Raw genomic sequence first — 15,717 nt, 5'->3', positions numbered from 1 at the left:
GTTTAGTCTTCCTCAGAGATTTTATTGTCCAAGTATTTTTATTTTGTAGTAAATGTTTTCTGTAAACTGAAAACCATTCACTGAAATTAGAAATAGAAACTTAGCCACATTATATCCTCCTTTTCAGCCATGTTCTTTTCACTGTCGCTCACTTTGCCTCCCACTATGCCAAGTTTCTGTTTTCTTTTGCCTCTGTATTCATCTTTGACAACTGATTACTGTCTTTATATGTTGTTTCATTTTAAACTTGTCTGTTAGCATAAATGATCTTTGTTGTTTTTCATCCAGATATACTAAAACTAGAACTTCTTTCATACCTACAAAAAATTGATTTAAAAAATAAATGCAGCTCTTTAATAATACCTGTTGGATATCTTTTCAGTTAAACCTGGGAACAGTTGGGTTTTATCGGACCCAGTACAGCTCAGCCATGCTGGAAAGTTTATTACCAGGCATTCGTGACCTTTCTCTGCCCCCTGTGGATCGACTTGGATTACAGAATGACCTCTTCTCCTTGGTGAGCCTCCAGTAGTATGATGGATTTTGTTAATTAAAGGATTTTGTTTTTCCTGGAGTGCCTGACTATAACATAACTAGAAGAATATAGTTCTTCCTGAAGGTTGAATGCCTTTAGGACCAAAGCAAATGACTAATTATTAATTAACATGACAAGATTGAACCTATATAATTTACCAGAAACAAATCTCATTTTATTACTCCTAAGCCAGCTTTTTGCAACTATACTTAAACTATCCTTTGTAAGGCAAAAATTCTTTTCAACAGACATAGATATGAACCTTGAAGAAATTTCTCTACTTATGTGGTTTTTAAAAATAATTCAGAGTGATTTATATTTTTCTAAAATAGTGGTTGTACTTTGCAGGGAAAGTCTAGTAGAATTTTTTAACATTCCGTTACTATTCAAATTATAATAGCCCATTAGCTTTAGAATTATATTTATATTTAGCTTTGTTCCAGAAAAAATTTTAAGGAGCAATTCGTAGTATTATCTTTATGACCCCAAAACATAGGGTAGATAATTTCTATATGTCTCTGTGATAAAATTGTCAGATTCCTCCTAGTGTTCCTTTAATTGGACTTGAAATTTTCATTCCCCTCTGCAGTAACTGGTTTTGGATTCCTCCTTTGTATAAACACAGATTAGCATTGATGCACAAAACCTCACATCTGCTGATTTCATTGCTGAGAGAGACCTGTCCCAGGAGAGTGGTGTGTTTGTGCAGTTGGCTGCTGTAACAGAAGTTCTTTTTCCTAACTCTGTTAGTCAGTTCTGAAAGGACTGAATTTGTAGTGCCTTCCAGTTTGCCTTCTTTTAGAAATGAGTAAAGGACAGGCTGACGTTGACATAGTTTGCAGGTCTAGTTTTGAAAGCGCCTCTGTCAAAAACCAAAGCCCCAACTGTTTTTGCAACTTTTCTGAAAGTATGAAAATTTTCAAAATAAAAAACAATGCTAAGACCCCAGAAACTGAATAGAAATAGGAAGTTAACTGTTTTCTTTCTTTTTCTAAATTGGTGGAATTTTAGCAATTTTTTAAAGTGGCTCTTCTATAAATAGCAAAAAAGTAAGGAATGGTGTCATAATACAGTTTTTATTTTATAAAATTCTGTAGTGGTCTGAGGTTATATAGTCTAGTCTCTTCCTTAAGGGATGACTAACTAGCAGAAGATAATGCCAAAAATACATGCTTGTGTTTTTTGTTTTGCTGTTGTTTGAAGACTAGATTAATTTATGTTTTTTCCTATCCCAGGCTCGAGCTGGAATCATTAGCACTGTAGAGGTTCTAAAAGTCATGGAGGCTTTTGTGAATGAGCCCAATTATACTGTATGGAGCGACCTGAGCTGTAACCTGGGGATTCTCTCAACTCTCTTGTCCCACACAGACTTCTATGAGGAAATCCAGGAGTTTGTGAAAGATGTCTTTTCACCTATAGGGGAGAGACTGGGCTGGGACCCCAAGCCTGGAGAAGGTAATGGATGTACTGAATGGGGAAAGAATTGATTAGAAATTGGTCCTTTTTTTACTCAGCTGTGGTTAACAGTAACAATAGCATCATCTTTGTGTCTGCTGGATGTTACTGTGTATTCAGCTAACTAGAAAGTAAGACTTAGGACTTTTAAGCCTCCCGGTGAAGTTATGTGGGTAACCAACATAAAAACAGTGGTGGCTATGTGTATTCGTTGCTAAATATGATATATGCACAGAGCAAATGGTGGAAATAAAAGTCTTTTACAAAGTTCCAAAGGCCCATTTTTAGTAAAGAAAAGCTAAAGGGAATTTTGGATTATTTTATTTATTATTACCATAAATACCAGGCACCTTATGTACAACTTGAAAAGGTGTTGAGAGACACAGGGGGCCAGTTTTCTGAATTAAAGGAGTTATTTGCTTTCTACATGTATTCTCTCCTGTTTATTTCTGTAATCCTGTATTTACTCTTTTGCTGTCATTTAAATGTTGGGAATAGTGATTACAGGGCTTTAAATATAATTATTTTCTACCATATGCTAATAACTGAAGGTGGTATTTCCTCCTGCCCTTCTTATTCTGGGAGTTTTTTACAGTAAGAACAATAGTAACAATTATCTAGAGCTCTATGTCTTTCTTTTATTCATTCAACAAATATTTATGTACCCAGTAAATGCCAGGTACCATACTAGGAGCTGGTGGTATAACAGTGAACAAAAAATCGCCCTGTGTGGCTTACATTCTAGTGGAAGACACAGCAAACGGTTCAATAGATAATATTTTAGGTGGCAGCAAGTATCATGAAGAAAAATAAAGTTAGGTAAGGTAGATCAGGAGTAAAAGGAGTGGTAAGCCACTGTTTTATGGAGAGTGGACAGGAAAATGCAGGAAAACTAGTGAGATGATATTTGAGCATAAGCAGAGACCTGTCGGAGAGAACTGTGAGGATATCTAGTGGGAAAGTGGTCCAAACAGGAAACAGCAAGTACAAAAGACCTGAGGCAGAGGCACGCTTAGATGTCCAAGGAATAGCAAGGCGGCTGGTAAAGTCAGGACAGAGTAACTGAGGGAGAGAGGAGGATGGAAGCATATCAGCTCCTATAGAACCCGTGGGACTTGCACGTTCAGTGGTGTGAGAAAAGTTTCAAGCAGAGGAACATGACTTATTTACTCGGCTGTGTGAAGAACAGACTGTAGCAGAGGAAGCAAAAGAGGAAGCAGGGAGGCGAGTTAGAAAGCTGTTTCAGTAATCCAGTTGGGTGTTGGTTGCAGGGAGCACTTGGAGGTAGTACATTCTGGGTATGTTTTGAAGGTAGAACTGAAAATACTTGGTGGTGGCCTGTGTGGTGGAGAGAAAGAGGGGAGTCATCAAATGTTGGCCTGAAGAACTGAAAGAGTGAAGTTACCATATACAGGGACGGGGAAGACTGCTGTAGAAGCAGATTTGGGTACAAAAGGGAATCAGCAGTTTGGCTTTGGACATCTTAAATTTGAGGTCCTTTTAGACATCCAAGTGGGGAGTCCCATGCCTAGAGGTCCAGGCTGAATAGATACATTTAATGCATAGATGGTATTTACAGCCATAAGATTGGATGAGGGCACGGCCAGTCCAAGATTTAGAGATTGGGTAGAAGAGGAGGAATCAGCAAGGGAGATTGACTGGACAATAAGGTAGGAGAGACAAGAGGGACAGGAGTGTCCCAGAAGCCTTAAAGAAGCAGTAGAGAGGGAGAAGTGATCATCTGTGACAGATGCTGCTCTAAGTCAGGCAGAATGATGAAGAACTGCTGATTGCATTGGCTAAGTGCTGTGGCGTGGTGATGAACAACACCAGAATGGGAAGAGAGGAAAAGGAGACAGCACTTTTAGACAACTTTTTAAAGGAGTTTTGGTAAAAAGAGGATCAGATAAAAGGGGATAGTCTGGAGAGAGATGTGAGGTCAAGGGGGCTTTTTTTTTTTTTAAAGTGGGAGACTTTATAATATGTTTTTGTGCTGATGAAAATGATGCAGTAATAGAAAAATTCATGATGTGAAAGAGAGGTAATTGCTGGAGTGATGGCTGAATAATCTAGAGGAGTCAGGATCCACTGCACAAGTGGAAGAGTTGGCTTTAGGTAGGAATACAGCATATCCATAAGAACAAGACAGGAAGTATATGGACACAGATGCAGGTAAATTGGTGGATGTTGCACTTTTCTTTCATGATGATAATATGTGAAACTTTGGGGGCTAAAAAACTCCTTTTTGAAATAGGGAGAATGTCATTAGTTTCCCAGCTTTACAGATGGAAGAATCAAACATAGCAAAATAATAAAAATATTGCCTGTATCAACACAGCAAATCAGCACCAGAATTATAAATTGGTTCTTATAAGAACCTTCACTAGCGTCGTGTTATCTATTGATTTCTTATGGTTTTCTTAAACTTATTTTTTATGGAGTTACTATTTAAATATGGCAAAATGTGCATGTTCAATTCAGTGACTTGACAAATGCATACAACACTTCCATCACCACAGGAGGTTGCCCTCAGGCCACTTCCCAGTCCCTGCCACTCTACCCACCCCACCAACCCTCACATCCCCTGCAGGCAAGCACTATTCTGACTTCTTTCACCCTAGATTAATATGGTCTCTTCTAGAACTTTATATAAATGGAATCATATTATATAGTCTATTCTTTTATCTGGCTTGTCTCACTCCGTATAATGTTCTAGAGATACATCCTTTTTATCGCTGAGTGCTATTTCATTGTATGAATATACCACAATTTATTTGTCCATTGTGCTGTTGCAGTCCATCAGTTTGTATGCTAGGTTAACTATTTTTTTTTGAGGTATAATCAATATACCACAAAATGCACTCTTTTAAATATACAATTCAGTCTTTTTTCACAATGTTGTACAACCACCAGCACTATCTAATTCCAGAACATTTCTTTACCCTCAAAAGAAACTCCATACCCATTGGCAGTCACTCTGTATTCCCTGGCAACCCAGTCCCAGGCAACCACTAATCTGCTGTCTCATGGATTTGTCTGTTCTGGCATTTCATATAAATGGAATCATACCCTGTGTGGCCTTTTATATTTGGCTTCTTTCATTTAGTATGTTTTCAAGGTTCATCCATGTTGCAGCATGTATCAGTACTTCATTTCCTTTTATAGTCAAATAATATTCCATTGTATTATATGGATATACCACATTTTCTTTGTTCATTTATCAATTTATGTATGTTTGGATTGTTTCTACTTTTTGACTGTTATGAATACTATTATGAACATATGTATACAAGTTTTTATATAGACAAATACTTTCATTTCTCTTGGGTATATACTGAAGAGTGGAATTGCTGGGTCATACAGTAACTCTGTGTTTAACCTTTGAGGAATTGCTGGACTGTTTTTCAAAGTGGCCACACCATTTTACATTCCTACCAGCAATGTATGAGGTTTCTAATTTCTCCCCGTCCTTGTCAACACTTGTTATTGTCTCTTTTATTCTAGCCATCCTAATTGGTGTGAAGTGGTATCTCGTGGTTTTGATTTGCATTTCCCTAATGGCCAGTGATAGCTTATTGGCCATCTGCATATCTTTGGAGTAATCTATCAGATTTTGATTTTAAAAATCTAAGATTTCAATGTACCCAGCATACTAGTTCTATATGTGACCTTTCTCTAAATCTTGGGTCAAAATTGCATGATCTAAGTCTGTTCCTTTCACACATAATTCTTATTAGTGTAATTAACTAGATGGAGTGAACATTTAGTAAATCCAGTTGGCATTGTAACTATAGACAGAGGCATCATATTTGCTTGTCTAGTGTGTTAAGCACTTCATTTCATTCTTATTTGATAAATTTAAATCAAGTGTTCTCTCGAGTACTAAGGTAATTGATTTTGTTTGTTCAAGACTGTAGACACGGTATAACACAATTATAAGATATCCAGGTGGCATATTTGTAAAAATACGCTTTTTAAGTAGTTTTGTATCTCTTTTTACTTCTCAATCAGGTCATCTAGATGCACTCCTGAGGGGCTTGGTTCTGGGCAAACTAGGGAAGGCAGGACATAAGGCAACGTTAGAAGAAGCCCGTCGTCGGTTTAAGGACCATGTGGAAGGGAAACAGATTCTCTCCGCTGATTTGAGGAGTCCGGTAGGTTTTCATAATAAAGTACCTTGATTTCTAGGTGACTTCATCATTCTGTGTAGTGTGGAATGTATTTAATAGTAACCAAAAATGACCTAAGTATTGACTCACAAATCATGTCTGATTCTTTTCTTTTTTTTCCCCTTTATTTATTTATTTTCTTTCTTCACTTATTTTTTTTTATTTTTTGGCTGTGTTGAGTCTTAGTTGCTGCATGCGGGATCTTCACTGAGGCACACAGTCTCTTCATTGAAGCACTCAGGCTTCTCTCTAGTTGTGGCATGCGGGTTTTCTCTCTCTAGTTGTGGCATGGGGGCTCCAGGGCACGTGGGCTCTGTAGTTTGCAGCAGACTGGCTCCTTTGTTGAGGTGCGTGAGCTCAGTAGTTGTGGCACACAGGCATCTAACCTGCGTCTCCTGCATTGCAAGGCGGATTCTTTACCACTGGACCACCAGGAAAGTCCCCTGATTCTATTTTTTTAAGATATTTTATTACAATTTTTTTTTTTTTTGGCTTTACATGGGCTTTCTCTAGCTGCGGCGAGCGGGGGTTACTCTTTGTTATGGTGCGCGGGCTTCTCATTGTGGTGGCTTCTTTTCTTGCGGAGCATGGGCTCTAGGCGCACAGGCTTAGTAGTTGTGGTGCGTGGGCACTAGAGCACAGGCTCAGTAGTTGTGGTGCACAGGCTTAGTTGCTCCGCGGCATGTAGGATCTTCCCAGACCAGGGATCGAACCCGTGTCCCCTCCATTGGCAGGCAGATTCTTAACCACTACGCCACCAGGGAAGTCCCTCCTGATTCTTTCAATATACACCACTTATGAGGTCTGTAGGCAGCTTCTCATTGATGTCAAGCTTCTCAGTCTGCACTAGGGCACTGAAAGGTGATTGACTATCTGTGCACATTCTCCTGAGAGACTGGTGTGTTCGGCTGTTACTTACTACCTGCCATCTACCCTTCTGGTTGTTCATGTGGGCTCTTAGATCCTTGCCACAATTTGTATTAATATGTAATATCCACACAATTTTTTTTGACTTGCTTTCTATCTTTTCTTAACGTTAGAATATTTGGAACAAGATACATTTAATCAGATGCCTTCTTTTTTGTTCCTGTATTCTCTTGTAGGTCTATCTGACTGTTTTGAAGCATGGTGATGGCACTACCTTAGACATTATGCTGAAGGTGAGTAAATCTAGAAAGGGCTCCCATTTTCTGCTTTTTAAGTTGAATTGACATAGAGAGTATGAGCTTGAGTGGTTAAAAAAAAGTCCTGGCAAAAGAAATACATGCTGATATGTATACTGTAGACATGCAAATATTAGGAAACTGTGGGAGAAATATATAATATCTGTTTATTTGTACTACCAATACAAGTGCCAAAAGTCATCTAATTTTTTCACTTTTTTTTTTTACTCACGAATTTATGCATCTTAAATCTTAATACCAAAATGTTAATTTTGATTAAAAAATCAAGTTCTTAAAACTTTTCCCATCAGTGCAAATTTACTTGGGGTTCTGCCCATTTTATACAAAAGGTTTGTTTCTGTGCTTAGAAAAGGGATAGATGATTAGGTGTCTCAAGGGTTTGGTCTATGCCAGTGCCTCATGAATGGACAGTAAATTAATTCACTTGCTCTCACAGCCTCTGTAGTTTCCCAGGGTGGTTGGCATATAATTAAACTCCGACTTAGAAAAATATAGGTAAAACTTTCCATGTCCTTATAATGGCAGTGATCTGTTTGAAAGTCCTAATGCTGTGGAACAAGTGCTATCGCCAGTCCTTGTCCATGCAGTTATTAGTCTAAGAAATAACTTGACAATCTGGTTGCATTAGAGGTGGAGAGACCTGATTCTACTTATTACCATTAAATAAAATGTGCAAAATGTGCCTAAATACCCAAATCATCTATCAGACCCATTCATTAAATGATCTGCACTTAGGGAGACAAACAGGATAGGAGTGGGATGTGCTTTAATACTTCTACCCTTAATCAGAATACTTTTCTTATCCCAAGTGGATCAAAATTGCAAATCTAATTTCTAGTATTTTAGTTCTAAACAAATCCTATTTAAATGATTAGAATGTTTTAAAAAATATATATTATAAACTCTATTTAAGAAACTACATCTCAAACTGTATTGCTTTAACTACCGATCTTGTATAAGGATTTCCTTTCTAATAACATAAAAATATATACTTCGGGTTTACCTTTCAACTAAATGACATTAAGGTCCCTTCTCATTCTTAATATTCTGTGAACCTGTGCACTATAAACCATATATTTCTTTGCATATGAAATGAAGTACTTGGTATTTTTTGTCTGTTCCATAAACGTGTGGGAAAAATAGGGGTTCTGAAATTTTCATGAGAGGTACTGTGACATTTTCATGTCATGACATATTTTTAAGAATTTATACTAGTATGTTTATTTAATAAATGTTTGCATCTAACACAAGGGAGCTCACAGTGTTTCAGCTTTACTATGGAAAGAGCTCTGATGAAGGCAGAATCAGGGTTCTTCAAGAAACCAGTCAAGGGAGGTTGCAGAGGGATGGATTGGGAGTTTGAGATTAGCAAATGCAAACTATTACTATGTATGTATAACTGAATCACTTGCTGTACATCAGAAACTAGCACAACAATGTAAATCAACTATACTTCAATAAAATAAATTTAAAAAAAAAGAAAGAAACCAGTTGATGAGAGATGAGGAAGACTGTTTTCGGTTGGTAATTTAGGAATAATGAAGCAGGATAAATAACTTTAATTCAAAGTGTATTTGAAATGTGGTGTTATGATGCCATCTAGTGGACTCCTGTAACAGGTTCTCCAGGGGGTGGGGTGGGGAATGCTTCCTAAAAGCCAGAGTTCAGACCTTGAGTATTAGAGCTGAAAAGGACCTTAGAAATCATCTGTCCACCCCACTCATTTTACAGATGGGGAAACTGAGACCCGGAGAGGTTAAGGACTTAGTCAAGATCACACAGCTAGTTAGAGGCAAAACTGGGACTAGAACCCAGGTCTTCTGACCTCCTATCTATTTTACTACACTGCTGCTCAAAAGAGTCCAAAGGAAAGGAAGAGGAAACTGGGAGCTGTGATGGGGTCTCCAGACACTGGTCAGTGTTAAATCTTCAGAGGGGAAAAAAGGTCAAGAGAGTCTATAAATTAAGTTGTCCTAGAGAAGTATCTCATATACATTTGTAGTTCTAATTTTAAAAAATATATAATAATATTTTGTTTCTAATTATGAAAAAAGATTTTGGTATACTCACTATGGAAGATTTAGAGACTAGAAAAGTATAAAGAAGAAAACAACTTAAATGTAATTTTAAAAACGTCACAAATATAGCATGTATAATATGATCTTATTCCTGATTTGGTTTTTCTTTATGCTTTTCTGTTTTCTTAATATTCTTCATTCAGCATGTGCTGCTTTTGCAGTTAAAAAATGTGATGATCCCACTGATCAGAGACCATTATTATTGTTAATATTTTGATGTGTTTTCAAGTTTTTTTTCCCCTTCACATTAACTTTTTAAAAATTTAGAATCATTTTGCTTTGTCTCTCTTCTTTCATTTAATATATCAAGAGCATGTTTATGTCATCAAACATTCTTAAAATATTACTTTCAATAATGCGTCTTATATTTTTCACTATTGTAAATAGTGAAAAATATTATAAATTGAAGTGGTATTAGTAATTATTATTTTGCTCATCTAACATAGAACATTAGTCAGACACCAATGAGTAAAGAATTTGGTCACGACAGGTTGACCCCTTAGATCTTGATGTTGAACTGCTCAGAACTGATGACAAGCTATTCATACAGTAAGCACTTACACCTAGTGTCTTACTGTAGGGGCACATGACAAATTTAGTGCCCAAACATCTTGAAAAATATTCTTTTGTTAATTTCATATCCTGCAGTCTTAGCCAATGAGAATGTAGAGCAAAAGTTTCACCTTAATGGGGGAGAAGTTAATTATCTCTATCTGTATTTTTTCACTATAGCTTCACAAACAAGCAGATATGCAGGAAGAGAAAAACCGGATTGAAAGAGTCCTTGGGGCTACTCTTTCACCTGAATTGATTCAAAAAGTCCTCACGTTTGCACTTTCAGTAAGTTACAATGAAAACTGCTTTTAGAGGGAATTGTTACCCACTGATCTGCAGCAAGTGTCCTTGATTCAGCATTCTCTGCCTTAACCCTAGACTAAAGGCTCCCTCATTCTTGGACGACTGGAATAAGCTTTTGTTACTAATCACTGTATCTCCCTCTAGTGGTGAGAATCAGAATAGTTGGGAGAGGAAATAAACTGGAAAGCTGACACATCCCTGTGCCTACTTTCTGTCTCTTCCTTTCTTTACTCTAGAGCAAGTATCTATTGAGCAGCCTGTTTGTACCCATCCCAGTGCTTCATTCTCAATTTGGCTGATCTTTAGGTTAAACATTCTCCTCTTTGTTAGAAGCTTCTGGTGCCAGTTATTCCTAAAACAATAAGTGTCTTCAGTGGGATTACTTGGGTACCTCAACAGCATTTGCCCTTTCTGGCAGCAGACGATGTTCTGGATATGGTAGACTTAGTTCTCTTCCTTTTTTTAGGAAGAGGTACGTCCACAGGACACTGTATCAGTAATTGGTGGAGTGGCTGGAGGCAGTAAGCATGGAAGGAAGGCTGCTTGGAAATTCATAAAAGACAACTGGGAAGAACTTTATAATCGATACCAGGGAGGATTCTTAATATCTAGACTAATAAAGGTAGGTGAAAATTTTTGAGTAGCTTGCTTATCATGGATATTATTGAGAGACATCCATGATTCACTAGACCCATAGATGATGGCCTTTGCTTTTTAAGAGTTTCCTTAAGTAGTTATTAGCTTTACTAAAGAGTTTCTCCATAACCCATCCTGTACCCTATAAAATAAACTGAAGTTGGGAAAGAATGGAATGATTTGTTTTTATGGTAAATGGAAGTTTGTTCCTAAGCTCTTAGTTGTTCTTACTATTTATAAACCTTTTTTTTTTCAGCTATCAGTTGAGGGATTTGCAGTTGATAAAATGGCTGGAGAAGTTAAGGTAAGGAAAGGACTGTTTACTTTTCACTTTTCAATCCAGTAAGTAAAAACACTAACCAAATTGTAATGATAGAGTGTTGGGGTAATGTTGTACTTTAGGGTCTCCATGTTCTTGCTTGGAGAAAGACAGTTTAGGTTGTATCTTTAATGCTTGAAGAATTTACTTTGGGGCATTGAAGTGTGGTTGAAAGAATGTGGAACTCGACATCAGCCGACCTGGGTATAAATAATCTGCGCTCTGCCCCGTGTTAGCTGTGTAACTTCAAGCAAGTTTTTTAACCTCTATGAGCCTGGCTCCTCATCCATAAAAGGAGGTGTTAAGATTGTTATTTAGATTAAGTAACATAGGGGGCCTGGAACATAGTAGGTCCTTGATATTAGTTCTTTTTTCTTTTCTAAAACCTTCATAGGTCTTTTGTAGGCACAGTGAGACAAGATGACTATGTAGGGACTCTTCTCTTAGCTCTTAGAAAGACTGATAATCAGTTTAGTGGCAGAGTTCAGTGTTTGGAGGACAAATCTACACTGATTAGGAAAATCTTAACTTTAAGCCTTTCATTGCATTTAATTGCAAAGTGTTTTTTAAGTGTCACTTCCACCTTCATTCTTGAAAGCAAGGGGGTTATCAGGTATGAATTTGGAAATTCTGAGAGCTATAATGTTTGAATCACTTTATGAGCCATTGTTAGAAATAAGATTCATTTAGTTTACATTGTGTATTGTATTGTGTTAATAATTACTTTATTGTAAAGGTAATAAATACTCTGAAGGAGAAATATGTATAATTAGTTTGAGGGGAGGGCAGTGGTTAAGCTAAGCCTGGTAAAGTAGGTAGAGGCCAGACCGAGGAGGGCCTTGTAGGCCATATTAAAATTTTTCTAAGAATGGGAAGCCCTTGAATGGCTTACAAACCAGATCAAGTCACTCCTTTGTTTATATGATAAAAATTTCAGTCTGGCCGCAGTGTGGAGAATGCATAATTTGGAAAGGAGAAGAGAAGATGTCGGGAAGCTAACTCTCCAAGCAAAAATGATGTAGTAGCTTGGAGAAGATGGAGTAAGAAAGAAATTCAGGGGCTTGATTTTGTTAATCTTTAATTCAACCAGTATTTACTGAGTGGCTTCTCTGTGTTGTGAACGTATCTGGGGAGGAAGAAGGAAGAGTCAAGGATAATTCCCAGGTTTCTGGTATGTAAATAGTGGTGCTGTTTCTTGAGGTGAAATGACAGGAAGTCTTGTATCTCACTCAGGCCCTAAGAACCCAACTGGGATAGGAGCCTTGGAGCAGGAGCCATTGTCATCCGTTTAAATAACGTTATTGATTTCTAAAAGGTCTAGACTTAATCTGATGAATTAGTTATTCTCTCTCTTATACCTGTGATGACTAGCTCAAAGGAAAGACCCCTATCCTTCTGCTGGTTGGTATTTTCTATGGAACCAGGTGTACTTCATTAGAAAATGGTTTATTCAGCGTTTAATCAATAAGCATTGTGATAATTACAAGAAACTCTGAAGTAGTTTTACTGTATGAAAAATGTGAGTCTATAAAATTTTAAATTATTAGGATATAGAAGCAATTTAAGCTTCTTAATTTTATCAGCCCTTACAAATTAATCTTTATTTGAAGCAGCCAAAATGTGTTGAGTCCTTAACTACTCTGTGCCAAGTATTATGCTAACTGTTTATATGGGTTGTCTCTTTAATCTTCTGGAATAAATATTTTCTTATAGCTGAGAAAACATACTTAGAGCAGTTAATTTACTCAGTCACAGGTTAGTACATGATGGAGCCTAGATCAAGTCCCAAGTCTGATTCCAAAACCTAGACTTCAAGTAGGTTTTTTAACCCCTGTGAGCCAGTTTCATCTGTAAAATGAAGTGATAAGATTGTCATTTAGATGAAGTAACTAACACAGGGGGCCTGGAACAGAGTAGGTCCTTGATATCAGTTCTTTTTTACTTTCTTTTGCTGGTTGGACAATGAACTTAAAAGAAAGGCCGTAGGTTCTGTCTCTTTACTGTTAACTTTTGATTAGGTTGTAAGCATATAACATATTTGGAGGAGAATTCCTGTAGGCAGGTACAAGGAGCTGCTTGTTTTCTTCTAGCCTGGAGGTGGCAGTGGTAAATTTTCATGAGTGAAGCTTATGAACTCTTTATAGACAGTGGGTATTTTTTCATAGCCTGTGATATTAGCTTCTTACTATTGCTGGTAATGATCCTACATTCTGGGTTGTTTTATACCAGGCTTTCTTCGAGAGTCACCCAGCTCCTTCAGCTGAGCGTACCATCCAGCAGTGTTGTGAAAATATCCTGCTGAATGCTGCTTGGCTAAAGCGTGATGCTGAGAGCATCCACCAGTACCTCCTTCAGCGAAAGGCCTCACCACCCACAGCATGAACCCGGAGCATGCCGCCACTGCGGTTCTGCTGCTTCATGCAGGGATAAGGTGGAGCGACCGAACAGCTGATTCATATGCCAAGAATTTGGAGTCTTCTTTCAAGCCAGTGGGGGTTGGACAATGAATGTAGTTAACTGGTTCCTGCTCACACTCCAGAATTAAATTCTATTGAAAAAGGAAAATCAGCAATTCAGCAAAAAAAATAAAAAATTAAAAAAATGTAAATATGATAGTAATAAAATAGAGCATAACGAAACTGTGAAACTTCCTGAAGCCTTGTCAGTGGTTAAAAGTATTTAACACTCTCCTGTTAATGACAGATGTTCTGTTTTTATAACCTACCAAAAGGAAACTAGAGGCTTCTGGGTAAAGAGGATTTTTGTGAAATGGGTTCTACAAGCAGCCTACAAACCAAGGGTAGTGTCCATTGCTGGGGATGTTAAACATGAAAGGCTGATAGCTGGTATAACATAGAGTCTGTGCATAATTTCAAGTGGGTTTTTTTTTTTTTTTTTTTTTTTTGGCATGGGGACTGATCAGGAAGATATATTTTCCTGCATAACTCAATCTGAACCAAGGATTGTAGTTTTCCTCCTTGCTTTCCCTTCTGTGTGACCCCTTGGCAAAAAAAAAAAAAAAAAAAAAAAAAGTTAAAAAAAAAACAACCTATCCTGGTCTGGGTTTTTTCCTCCCCTAGTTCCATCCCCAACCCACCACCCCGGTGTCCTTCTTAGAGATAAAGAAATAATAAGGAAACATCTTTTATAGCCACATTAAATAAGAGAAACTGATATACATTATTTTTTTCTTTCTTTTTTAAGATGACTTTTAAGAACCCTGAAATGCATATAGGTGAGACAATAGAAATGAAAGGTTTTCATCCAGGCCTTTCTGAAGGAGTTACTCTGCTGAAAATGGTCTTAGTTGTCTGACAGGCCAACTGTTGAATCTCTTCATGACAGTATCAACACTGGCTTCTTCTGGTTCATTTCGGGCATGTAAGAAGTCATTGGTAACTGCTGCAGGGCCTATATATTAGTGGTAACTGGTTTTAAAAACAACAAAGACTATAAGCCTGTGTGTGCCACTCTGCTTCCACAGTGTATCCTACTAACAAGCCTCACCAACCTAATCCAGTAAATTTTAAGTCTAAATTTCATTCCTTTCCTCTTTCCCTACCTTTTTTCTTTTCTTTTTCTTAAAAAAAAAATATTTTTGTGTGTTATTAACAGGAATTCATATTTGGTGTGGCTTAACTGTATTTCAGAAGGTCATCAGATTGTGAGACTGCTTCCTTGAAACATTTTTGTGCTATTGTTTTAAAAAAAATAATTAAAAAACAGTTGGCGTTAATAAAAATGTCAATGTGAAATTGATGTCCTGATGTCCTTTATTCTCTCTGATAAGCAACTAAAACCTTTCCTATCGTTTAGTAGGATTATAAGAAATTTTACTACCATAGGATTTTTTTGAGTCTAAGAAAATCCAGTTGCTGAATTCCTAATGAATAGTACCTAACCAGAAAAATCTTAAGATCCCTCCTAAATTAGTTCTGGGTTAACTCAAAAGTCTCTTAGAGTCAGCATTCAGGAGTTAGCTTGAGCCTGCCAGTTCCTATTTATTGAGGCTTCCTTTTATCTAGGCATGTGCCACCGGCATCAAAAGGACTGAAAGAAATTCTGATTTAATTAAAGAACTCACAGTCAAATCCTGGAAAGAAGTTATTTTAGTTTCAGCATACATGCAAGTTTTGTGTATACTGGTTTAGCAGTTTGAATTAAGTTGGGGAAGAGGTTGCGCTAGGTATCTTCCGCTTCCTCTTTAGAACTACTTTTCATCCTGCTCTGCGTCCCAGGAGGTATTGACCCCCATGGACTGCACTAACAGGCTCCTTTGCCCTCTGACTTCAGGTTGTGTTGATCCAATTAGTAACACCCTCAGAAGATCAAAAGGCAGAGGAATGGATATTTAGAAGCTAGGGTATTTATTCCCCTGGCTTCTAAATTGCCAGGTCTCATAGGTTGTCTGAGTCCCTCTACCAAGGACTGCGACTCCTATCAAGCAGCCTCTCTAGCTTCTAGCTCCTTCTCTTTGGCCCTT

The 15,717-nt window shown here is 37.4% G+C and overlaps 1 protein-coding gene across 1 annotated transcript in view; it reads left to right on the top strand.

Moving 5' to 3' along the window:
- Positions 1-14,989, top strand: part of NPEPPS (aminopeptidase puromycin sensitive) — an 87,182-nt gene extending 72,193 nt beyond the window's left edge. The window contains exons 16-23 of the mRNA XM_079726131.1: positions 383-517; positions 1,771-1,990; positions 6,002-6,144; positions 7,263-7,319; positions 10,154-10,261; positions 10,746-10,901; positions 11,172-11,219; positions 13,464-14,989. Coding sequence (XP_079582257.1) covers positions 383-517; positions 1,771-1,990; positions 6,002-6,144; positions 7,263-7,319; positions 10,154-10,261; positions 10,746-10,901; positions 11,172-11,219; positions 13,464-13,616 — 1,020 coding nt within the window. The 3' untranslated portion in view covers positions 13,617-14,989. The remainder of the gene's footprint in view (positions 1-382; positions 518-1,770; positions 1,991-6,001; positions 6,145-7,262; positions 7,320-10,153; positions 10,262-10,745; positions 10,902-11,171; positions 11,220-13,463) is intronic.
- Positions 14,990-15,717: the final 728 nt, after the last annotated feature.

The sequence above is a fragment of the Hyperoodon ampullatus genome (assembly GCF_949752795.1).
Source record: "Hyperoodon ampullatus genome assembly, chromosome: 19".
Lineage (NCBI taxonomy): Eukaryota > Metazoa > Chordata > Mammalia > Artiodactyla > Ziphiidae > Hyperoodon > Hyperoodon ampullatus.
This window is presented reverse-complemented; position numbering and strand designations above follow the sequence as displayed.